The sequence below is a fragment of the Cylas formicarius genome, unplaced genomic scaffold (genome assembly GCF_029955315.1).
Source record: "Cylas formicarius isolate icCylForm1 unplaced genomic scaffold, icCylForm1.1 PGA_scaffold_9__14_contigs__length_23061073, whole genome shotgun sequence".
Classification (NCBI taxonomy): domain Eukaryota; kingdom Metazoa; phylum Arthropoda; class Insecta; order Coleoptera; family Brentidae; genus Cylas; species Cylas formicarius.
The window spans coordinates 7,446,395-7,472,178 of NW_026844365.1; the positions used below are offsets into that span (position 1 = coordinate 7,446,395).

A 25,784-nucleotide genomic window follows, 5' to 3' on the forward strand; every position below is an offset into this window, starting at 1 on the left:
CGTTGCTTCATGTTTTCCTTTTGGATCTTTTCGGTTCTATCTCTACGGGCTGTACTTTCTTCTTTTTGAGCTTTAAATTGTTCTTCTTATCTTGAAGGAATTTTGTCATTGAACATGCTGATAATCGTTGTCTTAATTTCCCGCTAATCAGCAGATGACAGATCTATATTGCAAATGGCGACGGCGGAATTGGAGTTAAAAATCAACAATAACTGAGACAATAGAGACCTCGCCCTAGTCAACTAAGCGAACATTTTCAACACAAATTCGACCTTATTAAGGATTTAATTATTGGACTTTGCAAGAAAAATGCTGCTATACGTGCGCCATCTATGCCCCTCACCTATTTTAAACTAAACAACGGCTAAATAAAAAAATATCTACTATTAAAGCTAATAATATATAGGGCATTCCATTAAAAAAAAAATCGCGATATCCTAGAAATCGTGAATCCTAGCAAAAAAAGTATAAGGATCATGTTTAACACATTTTTTTCATAAAACTCATGGTTTTCTAAAAAATCCAAAAAACTGAAATTTTTTACCTTATGACTTAGCATAATTTTTTATTTCGATTGGTGGATCCAAGGTGTCCACCAAAATCTGGCCATGTCAAAATTTTTGTTATTTGAAACGTCTGTTTTGACTAGATTCCATGTCTACACAAATTTGAGAAAAATCAACAATGATATTTTAATAAGCTCACAATTAAAACTCTAAAAAGTAATGCAGCCATTCCATCTACAAAGGAAAACTTTCCCCTGTAATTTTTTTTATTAAATGGCAACAAAGAAAACGATTTCCTTAGTGGTGGCGCAATTTATTTTCAAAACAATTACACTCAAGATAAACCAAATGACGACGCGTCGACTCTTGAATAAACCGATTTTTTTAATATCATGCCACTCAAAGGTGTCGCAAAAATCTGAATAAAAAAGTACATGCAACCTGAACGGCACGTACCTTCCCATTTAGGATAAACCAAGGTCACGCGGTCTCAATTATAAATATAAGTCACCAAATTGTAACAGCAAGAGTCCTCAAAATGTCTCCTATCGCTGCACTTCTAACCGTCTGCGCCTTGGCCAACGCGGTGTTGGCTCAGGACAGTTGTACGGTGACCTCATACGACCAGGTTGCCAACGCGTTGTCCATCTGCACTACTCTTAGCATCGGCGACATCACCGTGCCTGCCAACGAGACCCTCGACCTCAATTTGAAGAGCGGCGCCAGTTTGAGCCTTACTGGAACCATCAAGTTTGGGTTTGCAGAGTGGAAGGGACCTTTGGTGATTATTAAGGGTAACAAGGTCACCGTGACTCAATCCGCCAGTAAATACATTCTCTTCGGTGGTGGTGGGGTTATTCGAGCTACCAAAAATCTTGCAGATTCCGTATTCGACGGCGAAGGCGCCCAATATTGGGACGGTCAAGGCGACAAGGGCAAGGTTAAACCTAAATTTGTCAGGGTGCAGACCACCGGAGGGTCGGTACTCAATGGCATCAACCTGTTGAATTGCCCGCATCAGTGCGTGTCGATCAACGGCGCGGACAGTACTACCCTGCAGAACTGGACCCTCGACGTATCTGCAGGAGACGAGGTGAGTACTGATAGGTAATCCCGAAAGTCGATCCTTGATTGGATTTTTGCAGGGCGATTTGGGCCACAACACCGACGGTTTCGACATCTCCTCTTCGACCAATATTATCATCGACACGGCCACAGTCAAGAACCAAGACGACTGCGTCGCGGTGAACCAGGGTTCCAATATTCACCTCACCGGGTTGACCTGCTCGGGCGGTCACGGACTGAGCTTGTCGGTAGGTCAAAATTCAGGATCCGATAACACCGTTAGCAACGTCACATTCGTCGATTCTTCGGTATCGAACTCGCGCAACGGTATCCACGTCAAGACCCACACCGACGGCGGTACCGGCTTCATCAAGAACGTCACCTACAGGAACATCCAGATGACCGGTCAGTAGCGTTGATTAAACGCATGAAACTGGGACATATTTAGCAAACATCATTCTAGGGATCACTCGTTTCATCATCAACATTCAGGAGGACTACGCGGGAGGTGGTTCGACTGGCATTCCTAAGAACAACATCCCCATCACCGGGCTGGACATATCAGAAATAACCGCCACCACCAGCGGATCGGATTGCGTCCCAGTGTTCATCTTGTGCGCTACGGACGGTGGATGTAGCGATTGGACCTGGGGCCAGATTTCCTACAGCGGCGCCTCCAACCCCAACAACTGCACCAACTTTACCCCATCCGGTTTCGACTGCTCATAAATTAATAATAGATGTAACTGATTTAATACAACTGCAATAAGAGACGATTTCTTCTATACACTATAGTTAAAATGTTGCCACGTGCGTCACGGATAGCAAAAACTGAGCTGCGAAAACGAATGGCAACTCACTTCCGTAGGAATGAATAATAGAATAGATAACTCATGAATTGTCTTGTCTTTTTTTAATGATATTAACCCCATTGTAAAATGCAGTTGTTGAAAAGAAAGTTTTTGTTAGTAATAAAGACACTTCCATCGGCAGAGCATGAATTAAATATGGTCGTTTTGAGCTGTCCTTGAATTCTCCGCTTTCTGGCTAGTATTATCAATTCCTTTCTATTAGATAAAGTAATTCCGATAAAGTCGATAGTAATTCGATTCCCTAAAAAGTCTCAAATTCTGGTGATCCGCGACCGATTCGTATATTACCATATAAACAAGGCATTGAAGAAATAATGAATTATCAGATTAGAGGGCGCTTGCAAAAGTTTAATGAACTTTCTTTAAATCAGGCGGGTTTGGTTGTGCGACTGCATTATTAAATGTAGCAAATGACAGAATTAGAGTCGCTGATAAAAGTCAAGCGACGGCCTAATATTCCTGGATTATTGTAAAGTCTGCCATGTTCAAGCCAGAATATTTGGACCGGCGGCTGTATCTCAACAGGCATGACAACACTTCTGATGGGTGATACTCCCAGTACGTCTATGAAGATCAAAACGCCCGCGTGTACTGAAACAAAAAAAATAATCGCAGATTCACCAATACCAAACAATATCCCAGACAGGGTACTCACATTAAAAATATGGGAAAAGTCTTCATTGTAGATTTTAAGAAAACATGCGGATTTGTCGTTTGTAGAAGAATTCATTACATACAAAAATTTTAGTTTTATCGAATAAAATTTTATGGCCGGTTTCGTGAACGTGTTCGGCAACAGCTGATGAGTCTATTTGTCTTAGTCTTAAGGCTCTTTCATGTTTTTTGAGCCTAGTTGATATTTTTCGTCCGGTCTCTCTAATGTATTCTTTGCTGCATATGCATGGAATGCTGTAAACTCCTGGCATCTCCAATGGAATTTTGTCTTTGACGAATCGAAGACGTTGAGAGATTTTTGGACAATTGGTAAATCTGGTTTTGACGTTATATTTCTTTATGTGGTCAGTGATGTTTTGAATATAAGGATGGACAACAGTGGCAAGTGTGGGATTGCTTTCGGTTTCATTTTTATTGGAAAGTTGTGGTGAAGTGTATTTTGTGATGGAACTCTTAATATCTTTAATGTGGAAATTATTAGAGAGAAGAGCAGAGGTAAGGTGTAGGTTTTCTGTAAACACAATGACCCAATGTTAGGTCTCAACCAATGTAAAAGCAGGTACGGAGTAAAATGCGAGCCAGTTTCAGTCAAACCTCTACGAAAATATTAATTTATTGCTATTTTATTAATACAGTCTATTTTAAATTTATGAACAGTCGAAACCGGCTGGGGTGAAGTTCGTGCAGTTGTCGGGCTTGGAGGCACCGCTGAACGACAGCTGGTCCCAGGTCCAGTCGCTACATCCGCCGTCGGTAGCGCACAGGATGAAGACGGGGACGCAGTCTGAACCGCTGGTGGTGGCGGTTATCTCGGATATGTCCAGCCCGCTGATGGGGATATTATTCCTGGGAGTACCAGTTGAACTGCCTCCCGCGTAATCCTCCTGGACGTTGATGATAAAATGGGTGATACCTAGAATGACAGACAGATATTTTGATAAAGAATAAATTAAAACTCCGAAGTCGATACAATTGCGTGAAACCTAGTCTCTTTGAGGATTGCTATTTATTTTATTATAGATATTTTTATTGACTTCATTTCAGCGAGACATAACGGGTCAAATATAAAAGGTAAACAAAATCACAATAGGAATAACATGGAGATCTTCATGAACAGTGTAAACCAACACAAAACCAAGTTTTAATCTTTTTTCGATTAAGATCTTTAATATAATTTCCGAGAATATTAAACAGTTCTAGGTTCAAGGAGTTATTTCTAGATGTATCCAATCTATATTTAGTAGCCCTTATCAGATTAGCCGACCTTGTACCATAGTTGTGAACATCGGAATGTTGTAAACAATTATCCTTATTCTTATGACTTAAAAAAAAAGATAAAATAGATAGGGAAGATTTTTAATTATGTAAAAAATTGTAGCGCCATTTACCACACGAATACCTTCACCATAAGGTGTGTATATGAACAAGATAATAGTAAACACTTAGAACAGTATTATTTCTTTCAGATGGCTTTGGGAAAAACAATGTTCTCATTTTTTTTACTAAAATACGACTACCGAGTACATAGCCCTTCACTGTTAATGAATCCAAAGTCCGACTTTTCTTTCCCACGATTGCACGCCTCCCTCTGATACAAATCTTCGTTTTGCTTATGGTTTGAACCAAAAGTCATGGCCAGCTGGGACTATTTAACAAAAGAGAGAGAACTCCACTATGCAAATTTTTTGTTGTTGTTTGGCTAACTATACTAATTTCCATGAAGCTCGAAATATTGCTGGTGTCTCGCTCGAACTGTTCGAGAATTCGTGTGATCGGAGTTTTTCATAGTTGCAAATGAAAGGTAACATTTTTAAATAGCTACATTTTCTTCATTCGATGTCGGAGGAGGTAAATCTTGCTTATAGTTCCCCATTTAAATAACAAAAACGCTGAAAAAAGCCGAGCCATGTGCATGTGCCTCCAATGCGCAACAAGAGGAATGAGGTTAAGACCATAGATGGAGAGTATACCATGTATGGTAACTTATTCCATAGTTTTTTGGCTCTGCTTTAAATCTGTTTTGCCACCTAGCGACTAGAAGGGGGACTACGTATATTGATTTCATAGAAGAGAGGTAACATAAAATTACGTCTGCGGTGTTATTTAATAGAAAAAATACGCATTATAGAAGCGCAATCTGGATATTTAGAATTTTGAAAACATTGAAAGACATGGTTTACAAAGATAAACCTTCAAGAGTTCTGTTAGAAATAGCATATTAATTTAATTTAATTAATTTTACTTGTAAGGAATATGCATTAGTAGCTAGTGTTAATTTTTTGTAATCATTTTCATAGAAATGACAATTTAAATCTAAAAAATTTAAAACGGTAAGTCAGGCTATGGTATATAATTGAAATTGCTATTAAAATTTAGAAAAGTATCATTTTGCGAAACGTGGCAACACCGCGTATTGATTATATATATGACAATAGATTGAAAAAAGTTTAATAAGTTAACAAGCAACCCAAAAATGATGGTTTTAACATAACCCGAATTCTGAAGATGATCGCTAATAAGTTCGAAACGGTGCATCATAGACCGATACTCATCTATATCGACGATTAGGAAAATAAAACAAAAATAAAGGTCATTTTAATAGAAACAACTTTCGTATTTATTTTTTTTTTGTAACTCCCGTAGATTTCGAGGTAAAGTGTAGACCCCCTTAAACGGGTCGCCCTGTACATAGGATAGTGTAATGAAAATAAGTAACCTATAGTTGGGAAAATTGTTTAAAAGAAAAAGGAAATTAAATATTAGTTATTTCAAATTTTCTTTTCTTAGGTTTTGTCTATTGACGCTACGACAAGCTTCTCTAATTCGATTGCAAAGATTTTTTTTGTTTGCGGTCGCGATAAACAAAAATATACAAGTGAAACAGTTTGCCGACGTCGATCAATTTTGATATTACTGTTATTTTCATTAATAAATCGGAATTATAAATGTTTTTTAATTAAAAAAATACAGCGCTGAAAAGTCTATTGATTCATGCGGGACAACCATACCTAATTTCAACAAAACAGATTCATCAAAATTAAGCCATAAACAAACATTCTGCTGCAATAGTGCACAGTCGAAGGCTTTGTTGAGGCCACACAGAGTTAATTTTATATCTTCTATTTAGTTTTACTTAGATACTTCCTTGTCTTTAATTCCCTTCCAGGCTCCCCCCACCCCCCGCCCAGTAGACCAACGACTTTGTTCCCGACTGTGGGAAACCCATTGATCGATAAAAGAACTAAATAAAATAGTTGAAATTTCACTTTATGTCAGAATAATATTTTTCAGAATTGTATTTTTGTTTGTTTGTTTGTTGCATGCAAGCAACGGTACCCACCGGTCATGTGGATGTTCCTGTAGGTGACGTTTTTGATGAAACCGGTACCGCCGTCGGCATGGGTCTTGACGTGGATACCGTTGCGGGAGTTTGAGACCGAAGAGTCGACGAAGGTGACGTTGCTAACTGTGTTGTCGGATCCTGCGCTTAGACCGACGGATAAGCTCAAACCGTGACCACCGGAGCAGGTCAATCCCGAGAGATGAATATTGGAACCCTGGTTCACCGCGACGCAATCGTCTTGGTTCTTGACGGTAGCCGTATCGATGATTATGTCGGTAGAGTTAGAAATGTCGAAGCCGTCGGTGTTGTGGCCCAACTCGTCCTGCAAAGCCTCGTTCAAGGAGTGTCATTTGGAAATTGCTCCGGTACCTTGTCTCCTGCCGACACGTCTAGGGTCCAGTTTTGCAGGGTGGTACTCTGCGCGTTGCTGATCGACACGCACTGGTGCGGGCAGTTCAACAGGTTGATGCCAGTAAGGATCGAGCCGCCTCTTGTCCGAACCCTGAGGAATTTTGGTTTGACTTTGCCTTTATCGCCTAGCCCGTCCCAGTATTTAGCACCTTCGCCGTCGAATACGGAACCTGCGGCGCTTATGGTCAGTTGGTGTGTCCTAAGAGGGGAATACTCACCGGGCGCTTGGGTAACAGTGACGTTGCTACCCCTTATAACCACCAAGGGCCCCTGCTACTCCAGAAATCCGAATTTGATGGTCCCCGTGAGAGTTAAACTGGAACCGGCGGCCAGATTGAGGTTGAGGGTCTCGTTGGCAGGCACGGTGATGTCGTCGATGCTGAGAGTGGTACACTCGGACAAGGCGTTGGCAACCTGGTCATAAGAGGACACCGTGCAACTGTTCTGCGCCAAAACGGAGTTGATCACGACCCAGATGGTTGAAAGTGCTACGATCGGATGCATCTCGAAGACTCTTGCTGCGAGAGTTTGGCAGTGCATATTTATAATTGTAACGGCACGATTGCCTAATTTCTGTTATCGGTTGGTATCACAAGTGCTGCTTAGGTTTTTCTGCGCGTGTGTCACAGTTTAAGATTTCTGTGTATCTGGAACCTGGCGAAAAATGTATTTTTGCTTTTTAACGAAATCCTCGCTGGCATGGAAAAATAACCTAAAACTTTCGGCACAGTCACCTATTAAATTCAGAAAGATTAAAATAACTGTAATTGTTTAATGTTTGCATTTGTTGTCCAAGACTTTTGGTATATATTATGGTCCGTTACGTAAAACAAAAGAAGAAGGTTTCTAATTCATAATAAATTTATTTAAAGTTCCGACCGGTGTGTTCGGTCTTTTTCAAAAATACCTAAAAAATTGACAGGCTTTTATACAATACAACGAGAACGAGAACAATAAAACTTACCCTAATTTTGAAATAGATGTAGAAATAAAAACTTTTAGATACAACACACGACGGCACGATTTAAAATTGTTGAAATAAAACTGTAGATATAAAATTGATAATATGTATGCACGTGTCTGCGAATCTATCGTGCTGACTGAGATATCAATTGGCATGCGAAGCAGAACCACGAAAGTACGTTTTTTTCCGCCGATGTTATTTATTTACTTCATTTTTTACTTTAGATTTAATTTTGTGACAGCTACCCTTATTTATTGAGTTTTTAGATTATATTTTATATTTAAATTAGAATTGTATGGTAAATTTTACTAAGGCCTTTTGTGTCGGTTTTAAAGCTTATGGATTTTTATATATATAATATACATAAGAAGTATTTATATATGTGCTCGCATTGAATGAAACTCCAACGTTTTTCATAAATATTTATTACGATAGCAAGGTTCCGTTATAAGTTTATTTGCAGCTGAATCCGGAGGGGGTGTAGTTCGTGCAGCTGTTGGCCTTGGCGGAGCCGCTGTATGAGATGGAGCCCCATGTCCAGCTGCTGCAGCCTCCACTGGCGCACAAGATGTATACGGGAATGCAGTCGGATCCGCTGGTGGTGGCGGTTATTCCGGAAATGTCCAGACCGGTGATGGGGATGTTGGCCTTCGGGTTACCAGTTGAACTGCCGCCTGCGTAATCTTCCTGGACGTTGATAATGTAACGGGTGATTCCTGGAAAGAGACCACATTTTTTGATTATGGATGGTCGAACCTCACCCCCCTCAAGCATTCAATTAAAGGTACTCACCGGACATCTGGATGTTCTTGTAGACGACATTCTTGATGTAGCCGGTACCACCATCCGTGTGGGTTTTGACGTGGATACCGTTGCGGGAGTTCGAAACCGAAGAGTCGATGAAGGTGACGTTGTTGACGGTGTTGTCAGATCCGGAGTTCTGACCGACGGACAAGCTCAGACCGTGACCGCCAGAGCAGGTCAAGCCAGAGATGTAGATGTTGGAGCCCTGGTTGATGGCGACGCAGTCGTCCTGGTTCTTCACGGTGGCCGTCTGAATGTTGATGTTGGTGGAGGAGGAGATGTCGAAACCATCGGTGTTGTGGCCCAAATCGTCCTGCAGCAGCTGATTTTAGGGACAAACTTTGAAATCACTTCTGGGCACTTACTTTGTCTCCTGCGGACACGTCGAGGTTCCAGTTTTGCAGAGTCGTGCTGTCTGCGCTGTTGATCGACACACACTGATGCGGACAGTTCAACAGGTTGATGCCTTTGAGTACCGAACCTCCGGTGGTCTGAACCCTGACGAATTTGGGTTTAACTTTGCCCTTATCTCCTTGACCGTCCCAGTATTTGGCACCGTCCCCGTCGAATTTGAAACCTGTGGAATTTTGGTGGTTTAGGCGCTGATTCAGGTATTACCTTACTCGTACACTTACCAGAGGCGCCGGTGACGGTGACCTTGCTACCCTTAATAGTTACCAAAGGTCCTTTCCATTCCGAATACCCGAACTTAATGGTTCCCGAGAGGGTCAGACTGGTGCCGCTCTTCAGATTAAGGTTGAGGGTCTCGCCGGCCGGAACGGTGATACCGCTGATGGTGAGAGTGGTGCAGCTGGACACTGCGCTGGCTACATCGTCGTATGACGTCACAGTACAGGTCGCGTCGACGGAAGAATTGGTAGGCAGAGCCAAGATGGCGCTCGCCAAGGCGGAGAAGGTTACTAATGCAACGATCGGATTCATCTCGAAGACTTTGGCTATGATGGAATTGCGGTTCATATTTATAGCTGGCGGTGAGTGCGGCTTCACAAACGTCTAGATCGAAAAACGCAATTTGTTTGTCATTTGGTGAAGTGGCCCGATGCGTTTCGATAGCGTTCAGCGTAATTTCCCTGTTTTTCGACGAAGTAGGTGCGTAGCAGTAGATAATTTCCGTTTCGCGTGATAACAACTATCAAAGCCTCTGATTGAACCCGCATTGTTCTCAGAAAATGGTAGAACCGAAGAAGGAAGCAAGCAGAGAGTTTGGACGAGTGTCGCGGCCACTGGATCTCAACCACCGTCTGAAACTGACCTGAAGAAAGGCAAGCCCGATTTCTAGAATGGACGACATGTCGAATTATCGATATTATATACCTGATTTAAGTAACTTTGTTAATTATTAATAATAAATTATATAAACATTAAAATACTAATTAATGTTTAGTAATTTCGTAAATTCGAAAACTTCAAAATTAGCATTCAAATATTATTTATTTATTTATTTACTTATTTATTAACAACGTTCTGAGGTTTTCATATTAGGAGTTGTCTCAACTAAATGTGCTTTTTTTATTTGACGCCTATTCGAGGCCACACTGTATATGATTTGACATTAAATAATTCAAATAATAACAGATAACTAATAGTTATAAAAAAATCAAAACTCAAGAAATGAAGAAACAAATAACAAAAACAACTTCAGTAAGGAAGGACAAAAGAGAACTCTTTATGTGTCACATTCGCAATTGTTAAAAGAAAAGTTGTTTTGCAAATGGGAAAGTATTATAAATGGAATCAAATAATGCGACTTGCGACAGTTGCCAAGAATCAAAAACTCCCAAGTGAACGGAGCGAATGTTCTACCCCTATCGCGGGCAGACCCAAACACCAAAAACTTGAAATAACAATAAAAAATTGTTAAAAAAAGGCAAATTTAGTTTAAATATCAAAATTTGAGAGATTCCAGACAAGTTTTGAAGGTGTCTAAAAATCCGAAATAGCAATGACATTTCTGTTTATGTCGCCTTTCATTTAATGAAAAAGCTGCCTTGGGTCTCGAAAGTCGCAACACGTTAGCTTTATTAATAAGTAGGTGTGAGGTTAAAGGGAGGTGTCCAGTAGACCCATCAAACGTGGAACACTCTGTATGTAAAGGAAAATGATTGTCATTTTTTCTTGATGTGCCATATCCGTTTTTTACCGAACGTTCGCAATCGTGTTCGCTATCAACGCTGTCGTAGGTTTTTTAGCCAAGATGTTCTTCTTCTTCCTCTTCCCTCAATCTTGCCCTGAATGATCAAATGCTGCAACTTGCATGTTTCAGGATGTCTCATAAGTGGCCGAAATATGAGAGTTAGTTAATGACTTCTTTTTTTTTTATTCTTCTTCTTCTTCTATGTTAGTGACCCGATCTATCCAACTTATCCTCAACTTGTACCTGTACGTCCACATTTCAAATGCTTCCAGCTTTTTTAAGGTATTTTCTGTAAGAGTACAAGATTCTACTCCATACAACAGGATTGAGAACACGCAACATCGAATCATTCTCATTCAGAACTCAGTTTTAAGTACGTATGAATCTTGCTTTTGCTTGTTCAATTCTGGAGTTTATTTCCAGTGAATGGTCCCAGTCCTCCCTTAATAATTGTCCCAGATTAAATTAATTAAATTAAATCCTCTCAATCCTTTCAAGTTTACTTAGGCCGATCCACAATTTTGCATGTATATTCGGTTCTTTAATTACAGCCATAAGTTTAGTCTACTACTATTACTTGATCTAGGAGTTTTTGAAGTTTTTGAAGTCCTTTAATACTATTTGCCTGTAGAACGCATCTCCATGCCGTTGACTATTCCATAGTTGATCCGCCTTTAGGATCAATTTCTCAATCCTAGGGAAAATGGTTGATCTAAAAAGTTATTACCATGATTTTCACTATAAATATCAATTAGATCATAATCTCGCAAATCGTCCAACTCGAATATTTTTATCGTTCTTAGTTAATTAATAAACAATATTTTTCCAAAGGTGCAGCAATGAAAGGTACTCCTACTATTACGTCGATATAGCCTTATCGCACACGTACACACATCACTTGTTCGACGCGTGTAAAATGAATGGAGTAAACTGAATGTAAATAAATGTAAATGGAATTAAAGTAAATAAATGAAAGTAGATTATTTCTATTGCCTGCCAGAATGTTTTTGTTAGTTTTAGTTAGTTAGATTAAGACTTTATAGATGGAAAATCGATAAACTAAAAAAAAACACGACAAAAATAATTCGGATGCAGGAGAAATTACTGAACTCCCTTTATGCCAGTCGTCACTCCTAGAAGTGCTTTGGCTATTCCTATTCCTATTCTATCTGAGCGAAATATCCGTCCTAACAACCAGTTGCTGCATTCAGAAGATCCCTCCCGGAAGTATCTCTTTCGCAGGGAGTTTGTTGTAGTTGTTTGGGGTCCTCCTCCTATAAACATAGCTTACATGTGCTGTCGTCGACCACCACCATGATATGAAGGTGCCTTTTTAGATGCCAGTGTCCTGCTGCGATTCCTACCAGCGTTTATAGTCTCGAGATTGAGTTCCTACTTTTGGTCCTGAGGAGTAAAGAGTAGAGAGACCGTCTTAGTACCGCTAAATTCTCCCAACGCAGAGAAAACTGCCTCCAGAGCCATTACAAGTCTGTCAACTATCTCGTTGCCTTGAATACCCATAAGCGGGCATCCAGGCGAGATTGACAGAATTCTATTCTTCCACTGATCTTATTAATGTTTCTCGACAGTAAAGTAGCTCTTCCTCAGAGAGGTAAGAGCCTGGATAGCCGCTCGGCCGTCACTACAAATATAGATATGCTGGTCCTTCTCTCGCATAAATGTCTGCTCCTGTTCTATGGCAGGCCATCCAAACGAACTAGACTTCATTTTCCAAGGAAATTTCAACCGCCCACCAAGTAGAGCTCATTCGAAAAATGGTAAACCTTTATATGATCCTGTATATTTGATGTAGGCCTTCTACTTGCAAAGTTAATAGGTGTATGTACTTTTTACTACAAGCGTTTTTTTAAATTTTCGAATCGTTAGCCATTTAAAACTGTGCAGGTTTAAAGAACGTACCCAGCTTTGCTATCAGAGTGTTGACCTCTGGTTTTGCATTTGTTTAACGTGCGCTTTGTCCACTCTCAGACCATGTGTGACTTGTTAAGTCATAAACGTAACCTTGAGGTCACGTTGTCGTCGATTGGGGATTAATACTCGGACATTAGATAAAACATTTATTACGATTCCACAGTTATAAGTATTTACTTGCAACTGAAACCTGACGGGGTGTAATTTGTGCAGCTGTTGGCCTTGGCGGAGCCGCTGTACGAAATCTTGCCCCAGGTCCAGCTGCTACAGCCACCGCTCGCGCACAATATGTACACAGGGATGCAGTCGGATTCACTGGTGGTGGCGGTTATCCCGGAAATGTCTAAGCCGGTGATGGGGATGTTGTTCTTGGGTTTACCGGTTGAACTGCCTCCTGCGTAGTCCTCCTGGACGTTGATGATATAACGGGTGATGCCTGGAACAAGACCAAATTGGCCCTTCAAACCTATTGCCTTGGATAATCGTACTCACCAGACATCTGTATGTTCTTATAAACGACGTTCTTGATGTAGCCGGTACCGCCATCGGCATGTGTCTTAACGTGGATACCGATGCGGGAGTTCGAGACCGATGAGTCAATGAAGGTGACGTTGTTGACGGTGTTGTCAGATCCTGACTTCTGGCCGACGGACAAGCTAAGACCGTGCCCGCCAGAACAGGCCAATCCAGAGATGTAGATGTTGGAACCCTGATTGATGGCCACGCAATCGTCCTGGTTCTTTACGGTTGCCGTCTGGATGTTGATGTTGGTGGAGGAGGAGATGTCGAAATCGTCGGCAAAACAACTTTATATACCAGCTCCTGTTCCAACTAGATACATTTTCCAAGAAAATTTCTATGTCGATTATCCTGCAACCGCCCACCAAAAAATGGTAAACCTTTATATGATCCTGTATATTTGATGTAGGCCTTCTACTTGCAAAGTTAATAGGTGTATGTACTTTTTACTACAAAGCGTTTTTTTAAATTTTCGAATCGTTGGCAATTTAAAACTGTGCAGGTTTAAAGAACGTACCCAGCTTTGCTATCAGAGTGTTGAGCTCTGGTTTTGCATTTGTTTAACGTGCGCTTTGTCCACTCTCAGACCATGTGTGACTTGTTAAGTCATAAACGTAACCTTGAGGTCACGTTGTTGTCGATTGGGGATTAATACTCCGACATTAGATAAAACATTTATTACGATTCCACAGTTATAAGCATTTACTTGCAACTGAAACCTGACGGGGTGTAATTTGTGCAGCTGTTGGCCTTGGCGGAGCCGCTGTACGAAATCTTGTCTGCGAATCTATCGTGCTGACTGAGATATCAATTGGCATGCGAAGCAGAACCACGAAAGTACGTTTTTTTCCGCCGATGTTATTTATTTACTTCATTTTTTACTTTAGATTTAATTTTGTGACAGCTACCCTTATTTATTGAGTTTTTAGATTATATTTTATATTTAAATTAGAATTGTATGGTAAATTTTACTAAGGCCTTTTGTGTCGGTTTTAAAGCTTATGGATTTTTATATATATAATATACATAAGAAGTATTTATATATGTGCTCGCATTGAATGAAACTCCAACGTTTTTCATAAATATTTATTACGATAGCAAGGTTCCGTTATAAGTTTATTTGCAGCTGAATCCGGAGGGGGTGTAGTTCGTGCAGCTGTTGGCCTTGGCGGAGCCGCTGTATGAGATGGAGCCCCATGTCCAGCTGCTGCAGCCTCCACTGGCGCACAAGATGTATACGGGAATGCAGTCGGATCCGCTGGTGGTGGCGGTTATTCCGGAAATGTCCAGACCGGTGATGGGGATGTTGGCCTTCGGGTTACCAGTTGAACTGCCGCCTGCGTAATCTTCCTGGACGTTGATAATGTAACGGGTGATTCCTGGAAAGAGACCACATTTTTTGATTATGGATGGTCGAACCTCACCCCCCTCAAGCATTCAATTAAAGGTACTCACCGGACATCTGGATGTTCTTGTAGACGACATTCTTGATGTAGCCGGTACCACCATCCGTGTGGGTTTTGACGTGGATACCGTTGCGGGAGTTCGAGACCGATGAGTCGATGAAGGTGACGTTGTTGACGGTGTTGTCAGATCCTGAGTTCTGGCCGACGGACAAGCTAAGACCGTGTCCACCAGAACAGGTCAATCCAGAGATATAGATGTTGGAACCCTGATTGATGGCCACGCAATCGTCCTGGTTCTTTACGGTTGCCGTCTGGATGTTGATGTTGGTGGAGGAGGAGATGTCGAAACCGTCGGTGTTGTGGCCCAAATCATTCTGCAAAAGCTCGTTGAAGCCGCGCCACTTCCAATCAATTCTGAGCACTTACCTTGTCTCCTGCCGACACGTCGAGATTCCAGTTTTCCAGAGTGGTACTGTCTGCGCTGTTGATCGACACGCACTGATGTGGGCAGTTCAACAGGTTGATGCCTTTAAGTACCGAACCTCCGGTGGTCTGAACTCGGACGAATTTAGGTTTAACTTTGCCCTTGTCGCCTTGACCGTCCCAGTATTTGGCACCGTCCCCGTCAAATTTGAAACCTGGAGAATTTTAGTAGTTTAGGCGCTGATTCAGGTATTACCATACTCGTACACTTACCGGAGGCGCCGGTGACGGTGACCTTGCTACCCTTAATAGTTACCAAAGGTCCTTTCCATTCCGAATACCCAAACTTGATGGTTCCCGAGAGGGTCAGTTTGGTACCGCTTTTCAAATTGAGGTTGAGGGTTTCACCGGCCGGGACGGTTATTCCGCTGATGGTGAGGGTGGTACAGCTCGACACTGCGCTGGCCACATCGTTGTATGACGTCACTGTACAAGTGGCATCGAGTGATGCGTTGGTCGGCAGTGCCAAGACGGCGCTCGCCAAGGCGGAGAAGGCTACTAATGCTACGATCGGATTCATCTCGAAAACTCTGGCTGTGACCATTTGATGGTCCATATTTATAACGAAATTGATCACTGTGCGTGTGTCCTTGGTTTTTTAGATCCGGGTTCGAATAAGTGCGTGGTTTAAAGTGCGAATCGGTTAGAAACACACTGTTTTAACCTATACATAGCGAGTGGGAATCCTCTTTCTGTGAAGGTTATCCAAGGTCGTCGGCCCAAATATGCGACACTGGCTTCGGCATTTTTTTTTCTTTGCATTTAAGTTCAATGAAATGCGGGCTTAATATGCATAGTTCAGTAAAGCAAGCATGAAACTAATATATGACGCAACATTTAAATATATTTAGTAATGTAATTCATATGGGCTTAATAGTTCATTAGGCATAGTTCATTAAAATAGGCATCATAGTAATATATGACGCAACATTTTAATATATTTAGTAATTTAATTCATAAATTGATAACATTATCACTAAATGTTGGTATATTGCAGACGCTCAGTAGTGTATACTGCAGCATACAGTTAGCTTGATATTAATCATATAATACCCAAAGCTGTAACTAGCTGGGAGCTCGTATCGTATTATAGCTTCACATCTAGCTTGATAATATGTATTAATGCGCTATATTGTGGCTCAACTACGCTGTTGAGCAGTTATGTCATAAGTTATTAAGCAATAATCAACGTAGCTTTGTTATTGTTATTGTTCGGGTGCGAAATTATTCAAATAATGAAATATTCACCTTAATAAAAGAACTTGGGAGTTCATATCGTATTATAGCTTATTATAAAGCTAGTACGGTATAAATAGCTGTTATGCGACAAAGCTATATAATAATTAACTTAGCCACTTATTAGAGATTTTTATAAAGCTATAACAAATTTAATATTATATAAATTATCTCCCTCATTTCGAAACTAGCTTAATTTAATGTCGAACGCACGCGATTCTGACGTGTCGCACTCTCAAATTACGAGTGTACTCGCGTGGAATTTTCTGATAAACAGGGGGCTTTCAGTAATCGTCTCAGATTTTCGGAGCATTGTTACAGGGCATTTCTTATTGCGTCGTTCGAAGATCCGCAACAGTCAGATCGGAAAATCAAGAAGGTCAGCCTGGTAAAGACAAATAACAGAAACGTTAGATATTTAGTTATTTTGACTCTTATTTTCTTTAATGTAGGTATTTTATTCACTAGTTTAGTTTGTCAAAATTTGACAATAATTTCGTGTTTGTTAAAGCAAGAGAGTTAGCGTAGGCGTAATATAGTGACACTTAGACGAACGATCAGGTGTGTTAAATGATTACTCTCAATGTGTTCGAAGCCCTTCGCTACCAAAAGTCCACACGTGAATGCAAAAATAGTTGAAATGTGTTCGAATATGACTGGACTTGGACTTCTGCCAGAGGATACACGCAGTCCCATCAGGTTGTCAAAAAGAAGCAGAGGACGAAAAGAAAGTGTAATAAGTGAGGATGAAAAGATTGGCATCAAAGGGATAATACACCCGCGTAACTTAAAATTAAAACAACAACAAAAAACACCCAGGGATAAGAAAAAATTGTAGACTGCTTTGAAGGAAATGAGATTTCAATACGAAAAAATTAATACGTTGGTGGTAATAATTAATTTGTCTGTGGTAGCTTACCAGCATTTAAATCAAAACGGATAGAACACTATTATGAATACATGAATCTGATTTGAAGACTAGTTGAAGATTACTTCCACCAAATGGGTCTGTTATAGTCCTGAATAACGAAAGCCGCCTCTCAGAAAATCCAAAAAAAAAAACTGACCACGTCTTTAGAGCTTGCGTTAAATAAGAAGCAATTCTAGGAAGATATGCTGAAGAGGGGATTGTTTATTTGAATAAACGTCTTTACCTTCACTTCACCTTCCGCCACATGACTGTGGGACACTTAAAAGGGTTTCTGGTATCGCATAACACCACTTTTAAAATGAAACAAGTTGAAACCCTCTGCAAAGAGGAAATAAATACGGTGGATTGTGAAAAATGGATCAAGTGAGATGAGCAATGTGATAGAAATTGAATCAAGAAACTTTCAATAGAGTAGAAAGCTCTGTAAGGCCTGCTATCATTAATCTGCGTTTAGCGTTGAAATAATAACGATCTAAATGTTGAAAATAAATAATTGAAAGAGTTTCTTGCAATGGGCGTATCAACAGCATTCCAAGAGAAATAAAAGACATAATAAAGTTGTTGTCAAGGGAACTATAACAGAAGAAAACATATTATACAATTTTGCGGCAGTCAACTGATCAAGGGCGATGTCAACTTTTATATAGTGAGCTTCACAAAGTTCGGTTCATAAGTGGAAAAACTAAGCTGACGTCTTAAGTATTTGAGAGTAGTGGAGTGGAATTCTAGTGCACGGGCATCAGAAGAAGTAAGAGCGAAGGCTCGATTTGATTTTCTGTTATTTTTATAGAAATTTCAAATTAATATTATGCTATCCGTGTGTTTTCTACCAGCCGACTTCGTTTACGTCATAATTACGTCACAAGATTTGCGCTTATTTCCATGTTCGATAAACACTTTACTATTTGTTTGTTTGAAGCATCAGGCCGTCCATTTTTAGCATTTCTGATATAGACGGCCGCTGCAAAACAGTCGGTGAATGGGTCCGATAAGCTTTAATTATTTAACCGACAATTAGGTAGTGCCCCAGATACCGATCTGTTCGAGAGCGATACTCGACGAACAATGCGGCCGTTATCTCATTTGCGTCGAAGACAAATAAACAGTTATTTTTCTGGCTCAAAACATACTAGATAACTGAAAAAGAGACAAGCGCTATGTCGTTTATTAATAAGTGTTTTTACATCTGATTTTGTGCGTTAGTATCTGTTATCAGTGTTTTGGCATGAAATTTTTTCTGCGCCTGTAAGGACGATAAAGATTCCAGACTGTTCTAGTTCAGTTCCAGAATTTATGACAAAACTTGTTGAAATCACAAAAGTATCGGTATTAAACTCACTATTATTCTACCAATAACGAAATTTAGACTCTATAGGTTGTTGATTAATACTTATTTTTATATTCACTAAAATGGTTAACGTTGAGTAGATGAGATCAAGATTTTAACCTAGACATGACCTATTGAGATGTCACTATGTAAGTATATTGTTATATATTGTATAATTTCGTACAATTTAAAAATTTAAAACATCCCAATAAACATTGTTATTATTTGAATATTATTATTATAATCCAAAATTTTACAATTTAATCATTACAAATTAAAAAACGTAAATAAAAGGCCAAGTTTCACCCAAAGGGCACATTTGACCTTAACCTTTCTTTACAAAAAATCCCAAAAACACTCACGGACATCAATCTAAAAAATCAGGAAACATTCGCGGTTTTTGTACGAGCCATTATAATAAAAATCCGTTCTCATTATCAAAAATAAATATTTTTAACCTTTTTTTGTAATTAATTTAGGAGTTTTAAATAAAACAATGGCTGTAATGTCGAGGTAAAGTAACAACTGTTTTTTCTTGTACAAATACCATTTAGCTTCCTAAAAGATAAAAGCTTTTGAGATAATTAAGGTTTTTAACATTTTGTAAGTAAGATTGAAGAGGTGGAGGTATCTCAAAGATTTAAGCTTCAGACGTTTCTGTCTGCTAATGACGTGACTGAAGCTGTTATATTCTCTATCATCGCAGGTTAGTATTCATCCATAACGTCAGATTTTTCGCTTCAGTTTTAAAGTCTGTATCAATCGCTTTCATTGATGATTAGATGATATTTGACATCCGTTATAGCTTAATGCCAATAAGACAGTGGCCATATTATTTATATTAATATTATTTCAAATAAATTCTTGTCATGATTCATTAAGCATTTTTTTAAAATATTTTTTGAACTTTGTATGAATTTGTAGACCATTTCCACCTATTCTTCATATGAAAACACTTTTTATCCCCTTTTACTTATATTTGATATTATCAACGCCATGCAACGAGATATATCGCTTCCCCAATTTGATGACTCATACCTTAGAGTTTCATGGCTCTGTGATGTAGAAAGCATTCGTGAAAATAAAAAAATAAAACATTTCTCAAAGTAACAAACAGAGGCTGGTCCAACACTGATTTTCTAAGAAAATATTGTAAGACGTCGAGGGTGCTTTTATTGGACTAGCAGCAATTTGCATACTGGGATGGGATGCGAGCCGGAAATTCTTGTAACAATCAAAAAGAGGAAACTTGAATACCTAGGATGAGGGGACGAAGACATAGCTTGTTGCAACTTGTTGTACAACGGAAGATCCGAGGTAGACGAAGTATCGGAAAGCGAAAATTATCCTGGTTGAGAAATTTGAGAGACTGGTTCGGCTGCAGTACCACTGAGCTAGTTAGAGGTCTGTATTCCAATCTTCAATAAAAGATGGAACTCTGAGAAGAAGACGGGCAACTTATCATTTTATCATAATTAATAACTCTGCCAAATTGCAAAAAATCCTCAGGGGGATCTTCGAAGCTTCGAAACTCTAGAAATTTCTGAGACGGGTGTAGAGCAGAGAAAAACACTAGTAAGATTTGCTCAGAAAGTATTTATTTGATTTGAGGGGAGGGTATTAACAACTGAACCCTGAGGGCGTGTACCCGGTGCAGTCGTTGCTCTTGTATTTTCCGCTGTACGAAATTTTGCTCCAGGTCCAGCTGCTACAGCCGCCGCTCGCGCACAAAATGTACACGGGGACGCAGCTAGAGCCCGTTGTCGAGGCAGTTACGTCGGAAATGTCCAAGCCGGTGATGGGGATGTTGTTCTTGGGTTTGCCCGTCGAGCTGCCTCCTGCGTAGTCTTCCTGGACGTTGATGACGTAACGGCTGATGCCTAAAACGGACAAGGACAAAAGGTATTCGACCATTTTCCTTTGTCTTCTTCCAACACCATTAGAATGTTGGATTTTTCTGACTCCATTAGAACTGTCGGGTGTTATTAAAGATACGCTTTTAACACTAACTCTAGGCTATAGAGTGACATATTTCCATGCTGAGAAAAGCAATGGGGATTCTCACTTTCATTCTCAACATTCAACATTCTTATTAGCGATGGCAGTGAAAATTTTCTCTAATCTATGTTAAAAAGTAATTGGAGTGACCAAATTTAAGCGGACAAGCTAAAGTGCTGGAAAATATTTATAAATTTTTATAGTTCTGCGATTTTATATCCTGTTCTTTGAGAAATAAACTTGTTTTATAGAAAACTAATATGAACCTTTTGAAGCTTAAGGAAAAGTGGTAGGGGTGTACAAACTAGTTTCGGAAATAAATGTCATTAACTTGAGATTGCTTGTACCGTCGTTAATGGGCGTTTTGAATTTTAATTGTGTAAAAATAAGCAAGTAACTTAACGGCTTCTCTACCTATCTATCTAGGAGCTATATGGTTTTGCCACATTACTACCAATTCAATTTATTTATCTTTTAGAATGTTTTGGGTATACTTATAATTTATACTTAGGTATATATTATACTGCATCGCAGATATTTTAACAGAAACGAAGATGAGGATTTCATATTGGAACTTTTCTCGGAATGCCTCTACTCATTTTTCCATATACGCTAGAACCAATTCCCATCGAAACCTTCCCACCCTCTACCTATCATATGGGGTAGTGTCAAATTTAAAAATCCTGTAGAAGGAGAGTTCAAGTTGTTTGGAATTTTTTTCATTTCGAGTAGACGTTAGTTATACCCACCGGACATCTTAATATTCTTGTAGACGACGTTCTTGATGTAGCCGGTACCGCCGTCGGTGTGGGTCTTGACGTGGATACCGTTACGGGAATCCTTGACCGTGCAGTCGGTGAAAGTGACGTTGCTGACGGTATTGTCGGATCCTGAGTTCTGACCGACGGACAAGCTCAGACCGTGACCGCCCGAACATGTCAAGCCGGAGATGTAGATGTTAGAACCCTGGTTGATGGCGACGCAATCGTCTTGATTCTTGACGGTGGCCGTCTCGATGTTGATGTTCTTGGACGAGGAAATGTCGAAACCGTCGGTGTTGTGGCCCAGCTCGTCCTGCAATAGTCCGCGCATGTCCCCGCCTTTTGGAATCGACCCTTACCACTCACCTTGTCACCTGCGGACACGTCGACGTCCCAATTTTGCAGGGTAGTACTGTCCGCGCTGTTGATCGACACGCACTGGTGCGGGCAGTTCAGCAAGTTGATGTTCTTGAAGACCGAACCTCCGGTGGTCTGGATACGGATGAATTTGGGCTTGACCTTGCCTTTGTCACCTTTGCCGTCCCAATACTTGGCACCATCACCGTCGAACTTGAAGCCTGTCGGATGACACCCATCAGTTTAGTTTAGCTTCTTCAGCAGGGTCGGTACTTACCGGATGCACCGGTTACGGTAACCTTGCTTCCTTTGACAAGTATCAGAGGTCCTTTCCACTCCTGGTACCCGAACTTGATGGTACCTTCCAAGGTCAAGCTGGCGCCTGACTTCAGATTGAGGGTCAGGGTCTCGCCTGCGGGTACCGTGATACCGTTGATGGTAAGCTTGCTGCAACTGGACACCGCTGACGCCACTTTGTCATAAGACGTCACTGTACAGCTGTCGTCTACGGATGAGTTGGTCGGCGACCCCAAGATGGAGGTCGCGATCGCGGCGAAGGTAACTAGCACGTTGAGCGGTAACATATTGTACAACTTTAGTCAGTATGCTATCTACGAGACTATAAGCCCAGTATTTATAGTTGTACTACTTTCAAGTGTACTATTTTTTCCTCGCATTTTCGAGTGTGTTGTTTGTGACGATATCGGCAAGTAAATGCATTGTCGAATGCATTGGCACGGAGCGTGGGGGAGGGGGAGGTGCGGCAACTCCTGTAGTTATGGTACCATGTATATTTTAGCCCTAGTATATTTTTTGACCGTACCAGATCTGACTTCTTCCTGGAAGAGTTAAATAGGGTTAAATAAGGTTTGGTAATCCTTTTAACTGTCTTGTGAAAGTTATATTCTAATTTTTTCAGATAACTCCAGATACAATAATTCAAACGATCTAAATCTGGGGATCGAGGTGGCCAGTAATGAAGCCCACCTCTCCCTATACAGCTCACGTTTAGGCTGAAATGTGCTAGGACGTATAGTAGAATATATAGAATATATAGAATGTCAAATAAAGCAATAATAAGAAACGCATTAACCAGTGACAGCTGTCCACTACATTTTTTTAATTTAATTTATTTTTTATCTCATTATGCATTGCTTTAGATTTATTTTTTTATTTGAAAACGGTATCATGAAAATATTGCACTAGGAAAAAGTTTCCAAATAAAACATAAAATGAAAAAAATGTCATTTCATAAGTTTGTCCTTAAATAAAAATTAAAAAACACACAGAAAGTGTGTCAAATAATACTAATACTTCCTTGATTATTTTCTATTCTTTTCGTTCTATTCTATTTTCGTTATTTTTTTAAAATAAGAAGCCCGGTTCGACAAGCCGCCATTTATTGCCTTAGTCAATCATTTACAAGTGTATCCCGAGGGACTGAAGTTGCACGAATCGCTCTTCTTGTTACCGCTGATAGAGACTCCCGACCAAGTCCAGTCGCTGCATCCTCCTGATCCGCAAAGGATATAGACATCCATGCCGCTGGATCCTGTCATGGAACCCGTAATCGAGTTCATGTTCAACTTGGTGATGGGGATGTTACCCTTTGCGCTACCGGTCGAGCTGCCGTCTTTGTAGTCCTCTTGGACATTGATACCGTAGTGTGTGATATCTGAAAGCAACGTTATCGATTGCATTAAGGGAGAATAAAAGGCGAGAAGGTTTTTTTCGCAGACCTATTCGTCTACAAGGCACAAAAAGGTGGAAACTAAATTAAGCATAATTGAATATCTCAAGTATCGTTGAAAACTATCGCCAATGACATCAATTGCAATATTTGGATAACGTTTCTAATTTAAAGTCGGCTTATCGTTGCTGAAGTGATGTTTACGATTTTGCTCAAGGCCTGCGTCAATGCCAGCAAAAATGTTGCAAAGTAAAACTTAAATTTAGTACCCCGTAGCAGCTCATCTTATTTACCATTTTGGATAACCTTCCAATAAATTTGAGAACGCCCTACCCTTACCCGACAGTTTGATGTTCTTGTAGGTGACGTCCTTGATGTAGCCCGCCGCGGCGTCGGTGTGAGTCTTGATGTGGATCCCGTTCCTGGACTTTTTGACCTCGCAGTCTGAGAAAGTGACGTTCTTCACCTGATTAGTGGAAGAGTCGTCCTTGCTCTGGCCCACCGAGAGACTGAGGCCGTGACCTCCCGAGCACTTGAGTCCGCTGATCTTAATGTTCGAACCGTAATTGATCGCGACACAATCGTCTTGGTTCTTAATGGTGGAGTCTTGGATCACCAGGTTGGTCGCTTTCGAGATGTCGAAGCCGTCTGTATTGTGTCCGAGATCGTCCTAAAATACCAAGTACTTTAAATTACATCCCGCTACTCCCAGAGGTCATGGCTTACGGTGTCGCCCGCTGATACGTCGATGGTGAACCCTTTGATGGTGGTACTATCCACGTCGTTAATAGATACGCACTGACGCGGACAGTTGAGCAGGTAGAGGTCTTGAATTACCGAACCACCGGTCGTTTGAATCTTCAAGAACTTCGGCTTGGTTTTGCCTTTGTCGCCCTGTCCGTCCCAGTATTTTTCACCCTGGCCGTTGAGCTGAACACCTGGAATGTGAGAAGTTGTTAGAGCGAGGCCGCACTACCAAATCTTGGTTAGGTACCAGAGTCGGCCTTCACGGTGACTTTGCTTCCCTTGATCCTCATCAGGGGACCGTCCCAAGTCTTGTAGTCGAATTTGATGGTACCGGTGATCTTGACGGTCGTTCCCGACTTGAGGCTCAGGTCCAGGGTTTCGCCAGCAGGGATGGTGATCCCCTTGAGGGTGATGGAGGTGCAGCTAGAGGTGACGCTCGAAACATCGTTGAAGGTGTTGATGGTGCAGCTGTCGTCGAGAGTGGCGTTGGTCGGCAGAGCCGAGGCGTATGCCGCGACAGAAAAAAATAGTATGACGAGTCTCAGAGCTGACATTGCGTCGATTTTGAAAAAATTACGACCCGGAAGGTCAATTTATAAACGCTCGAGTGTTTTGCTCGTTTATAATGATGTGAAGGTTTTGATCCATAGGCGGCACCGATAATAAAAAAACGTCGCTGAAAAGCTAGCGATTTGGATAGTGCAGATAATTGAGGGTACGCGGCTTTTAGGGTCAATGGAAATGGAGAGGAGACTGAATGGAGATCTATGACTGGCAATAGTTTGAATTTCAATAGATTCTCGCATTTTGCTGTTATTTGTTCATTTCATGTCAGACTGTTCTCTCATACCCTAGCTACACTATATTCTATAGACACATGCTGCCTAGAGGTTGGTTTTTGATGTTTGAAGATTTTTGGACAAGTAGAAGGTTTCGACTCTCAGTGTTAAGCAGTGCTCTGAAGAAGAAAACAGCCGACAGAGTACCAGTGCTATGGCCATAAAAAAAGTTTGCTTACAAAATAAATAAAGGACCACTTGCCTTTGAATGAAATATGAAAATTTTCTCGCAGTAGTTTTTATGATCTAATCAATGGTATTTTTGGATCTACAGTTGCTTTTAATGTTCTGTTATTTACCCTAGAAATTAGCGGATCGCTTTTTGGAACACCCAGTATAAGAAAAAATTCATTCCAGTCGCAGCAACAGGTTTCACTATTTTGCCTTTGCGATTGTTTCGGTTACTCGCATTTTAAGATGTTTGTTTTAAAATTGTTTAAATCGGTTGTTTAATCTACTTTTTAGAATTTCTTGCCATTGCCTTTATTTAAATTTGGTTAGTGTGTATCAAATTATCAAGCGAATAATTACAAATTCTAAAATGTACTAGCTTATATGCATCAGGTGTGACCGTTGATAGCTGTTGTGTAAAGCAATGGTTTCCATAGTCGGTTTGCACAAACCGATGTTTTGCTAAAAATCTCCTTGCGTTCGTGAAAGAAGTCTCCATCTTTGAGCTTTCTCTTGCATATTTCTGCATTTTGTTGTTTGTTGTCTTTTCAGATGACAGTTTTGATGAATATATGTCAGCAATTTCTTTCTT

At 40.4% G+C, this 25,784-nt stretch overlaps 7 protein-coding genes across 7 annotated transcripts; 1 reads left to right on the forward strand and 6 right to left on the reverse strand.

Annotated features, from left to right (window-relative positions):
* The first annotated feature begins 688 nt into the window (after positions 1-688).
* Positions 689-2,493, forward strand: LOC132707547 (polygalacturonase-like). Its single transcript, XM_060679442.1, has 3 exons — positions 689-1,599; positions 1,652-1,976; positions 2,035-2,493. Exons 1-3 carry the CDS (start codon positions 1,045-1,047, stop codon positions 2,298-2,300), a joined length of 1,146 nt encoding a protein of 381 aa, XP_060535425.1. The 5' UTR covers positions 689-1,044; the 3' UTR covers positions 2,301-2,493.
* Positions 2,494-3,765: 1,272 nt separating this feature from the next.
* LOC132707694 (polygalacturonase-like) lies at positions 3,766-8,235 on the reverse strand. The gene is given in 4 exon segments (XM_060679616.1): positions 3,766-4,031; positions 6,459-6,783; positions 6,831-7,042; positions 7,091-8,235. Coding segments are annotated over 4 exon segments (1,125 nt in total). The 5' UTR covers positions 7,413-8,235.
* A 4-nt stretch (positions 8,236-8,239) lies between these two features.
* LOC132707760 (polygalacturonase-like) lies at positions 8,240-9,633 on the reverse strand. Its single transcript, XM_060679700.1, has 4 exons — positions 9,276-9,633; positions 9,006-9,217; positions 8,629-8,953; positions 8,240-8,552 (listed from the first exon to the last, which is right to left on the reverse strand). The coding sequence occupies exons 1-4, from the start codon at positions 9,616-9,618 to the stop codon at positions 8,290-8,292; spliced, it is 1,143 nt and encodes a 380-aa protein (XP_060535683.1). The 5' UTR covers positions 9,619-9,633; the 3' UTR covers positions 8,240-8,289.
* Positions 9,634-12,900: 3,267 nt separating this feature from the next.
* On the reverse strand, positions 12,901-14,121 carry LOC132707696 (uncharacterized). Its single transcript, XM_060679620.1, has 4 exons — positions 14,117-14,121; positions 13,953-14,045; positions 13,220-13,533; positions 12,901-13,163 (listed from the first exon to the last, which is right to left on the reverse strand). Exons 1-4 carry the CDS (start codon positions 14,119-14,121, stop codon positions 12,901-12,903), a joined length of 675 nt encoding a protein of 224 aa, XP_060535603.1.
* Positions 14,122-14,335: 214 nt separating this feature from the next.
* On the reverse strand, positions 14,336-15,655 carry LOC132707459 (polygalacturonase-like). The gene is made up of 4 exons (XM_060679325.1): positions 15,349-15,655; positions 15,079-15,290; positions 14,702-15,026; positions 14,336-14,625 (listed from the first exon to the last, which is right to left on the reverse strand). The coding sequence occupies exons 1-4, from the start codon at positions 15,653-15,655 to the stop codon at positions 14,363-14,365; spliced, it is 1,107 nt and encodes a 368-aa protein (XP_060535308.1). The 3' UTR covers positions 14,336-14,362.
* A 4,550-nt stretch (positions 15,656-20,205) lies between these two features.
* Positions 20,206-22,366, reverse strand: LOC132707433 (polygalacturonase-like). Its single transcript, XM_060679292.1, has 4 exons — positions 22,023-22,366; positions 21,755-21,966; positions 21,377-21,701; positions 20,206-20,509 (listed from the first exon to the last, which is right to left on the reverse strand). The coding sequence occupies exons 1-4, from the start codon at positions 22,327-22,329 to the stop codon at positions 20,250-20,252; spliced, it is 1,104 nt and encodes a 367-aa protein (XP_060535275.1). The 5' UTR covers positions 22,330-22,366; the 3' UTR covers positions 20,206-20,249.
* Positions 22,367-23,101: 735 nt separating this feature from the next.
* On the reverse strand, positions 23,102-24,782 carry LOC132707432 (polygalacturonase-like). The gene is made up of 4 exons (XM_060679291.1): positions 24,430-24,782; positions 24,162-24,373; positions 23,775-24,105; positions 23,102-23,420 (listed from the first exon to the last, which is right to left on the reverse strand). The coding sequence occupies exons 1-4, from the start codon at positions 24,734-24,736 to the stop codon at positions 23,161-23,163; spliced, it is 1,110 nt and encodes a 369-aa protein (XP_060535274.1). The 5' UTR covers positions 24,737-24,782; the 3' UTR covers positions 23,102-23,160.
* Positions 24,783-25,784: the final 1,002 nt, after the last annotated feature.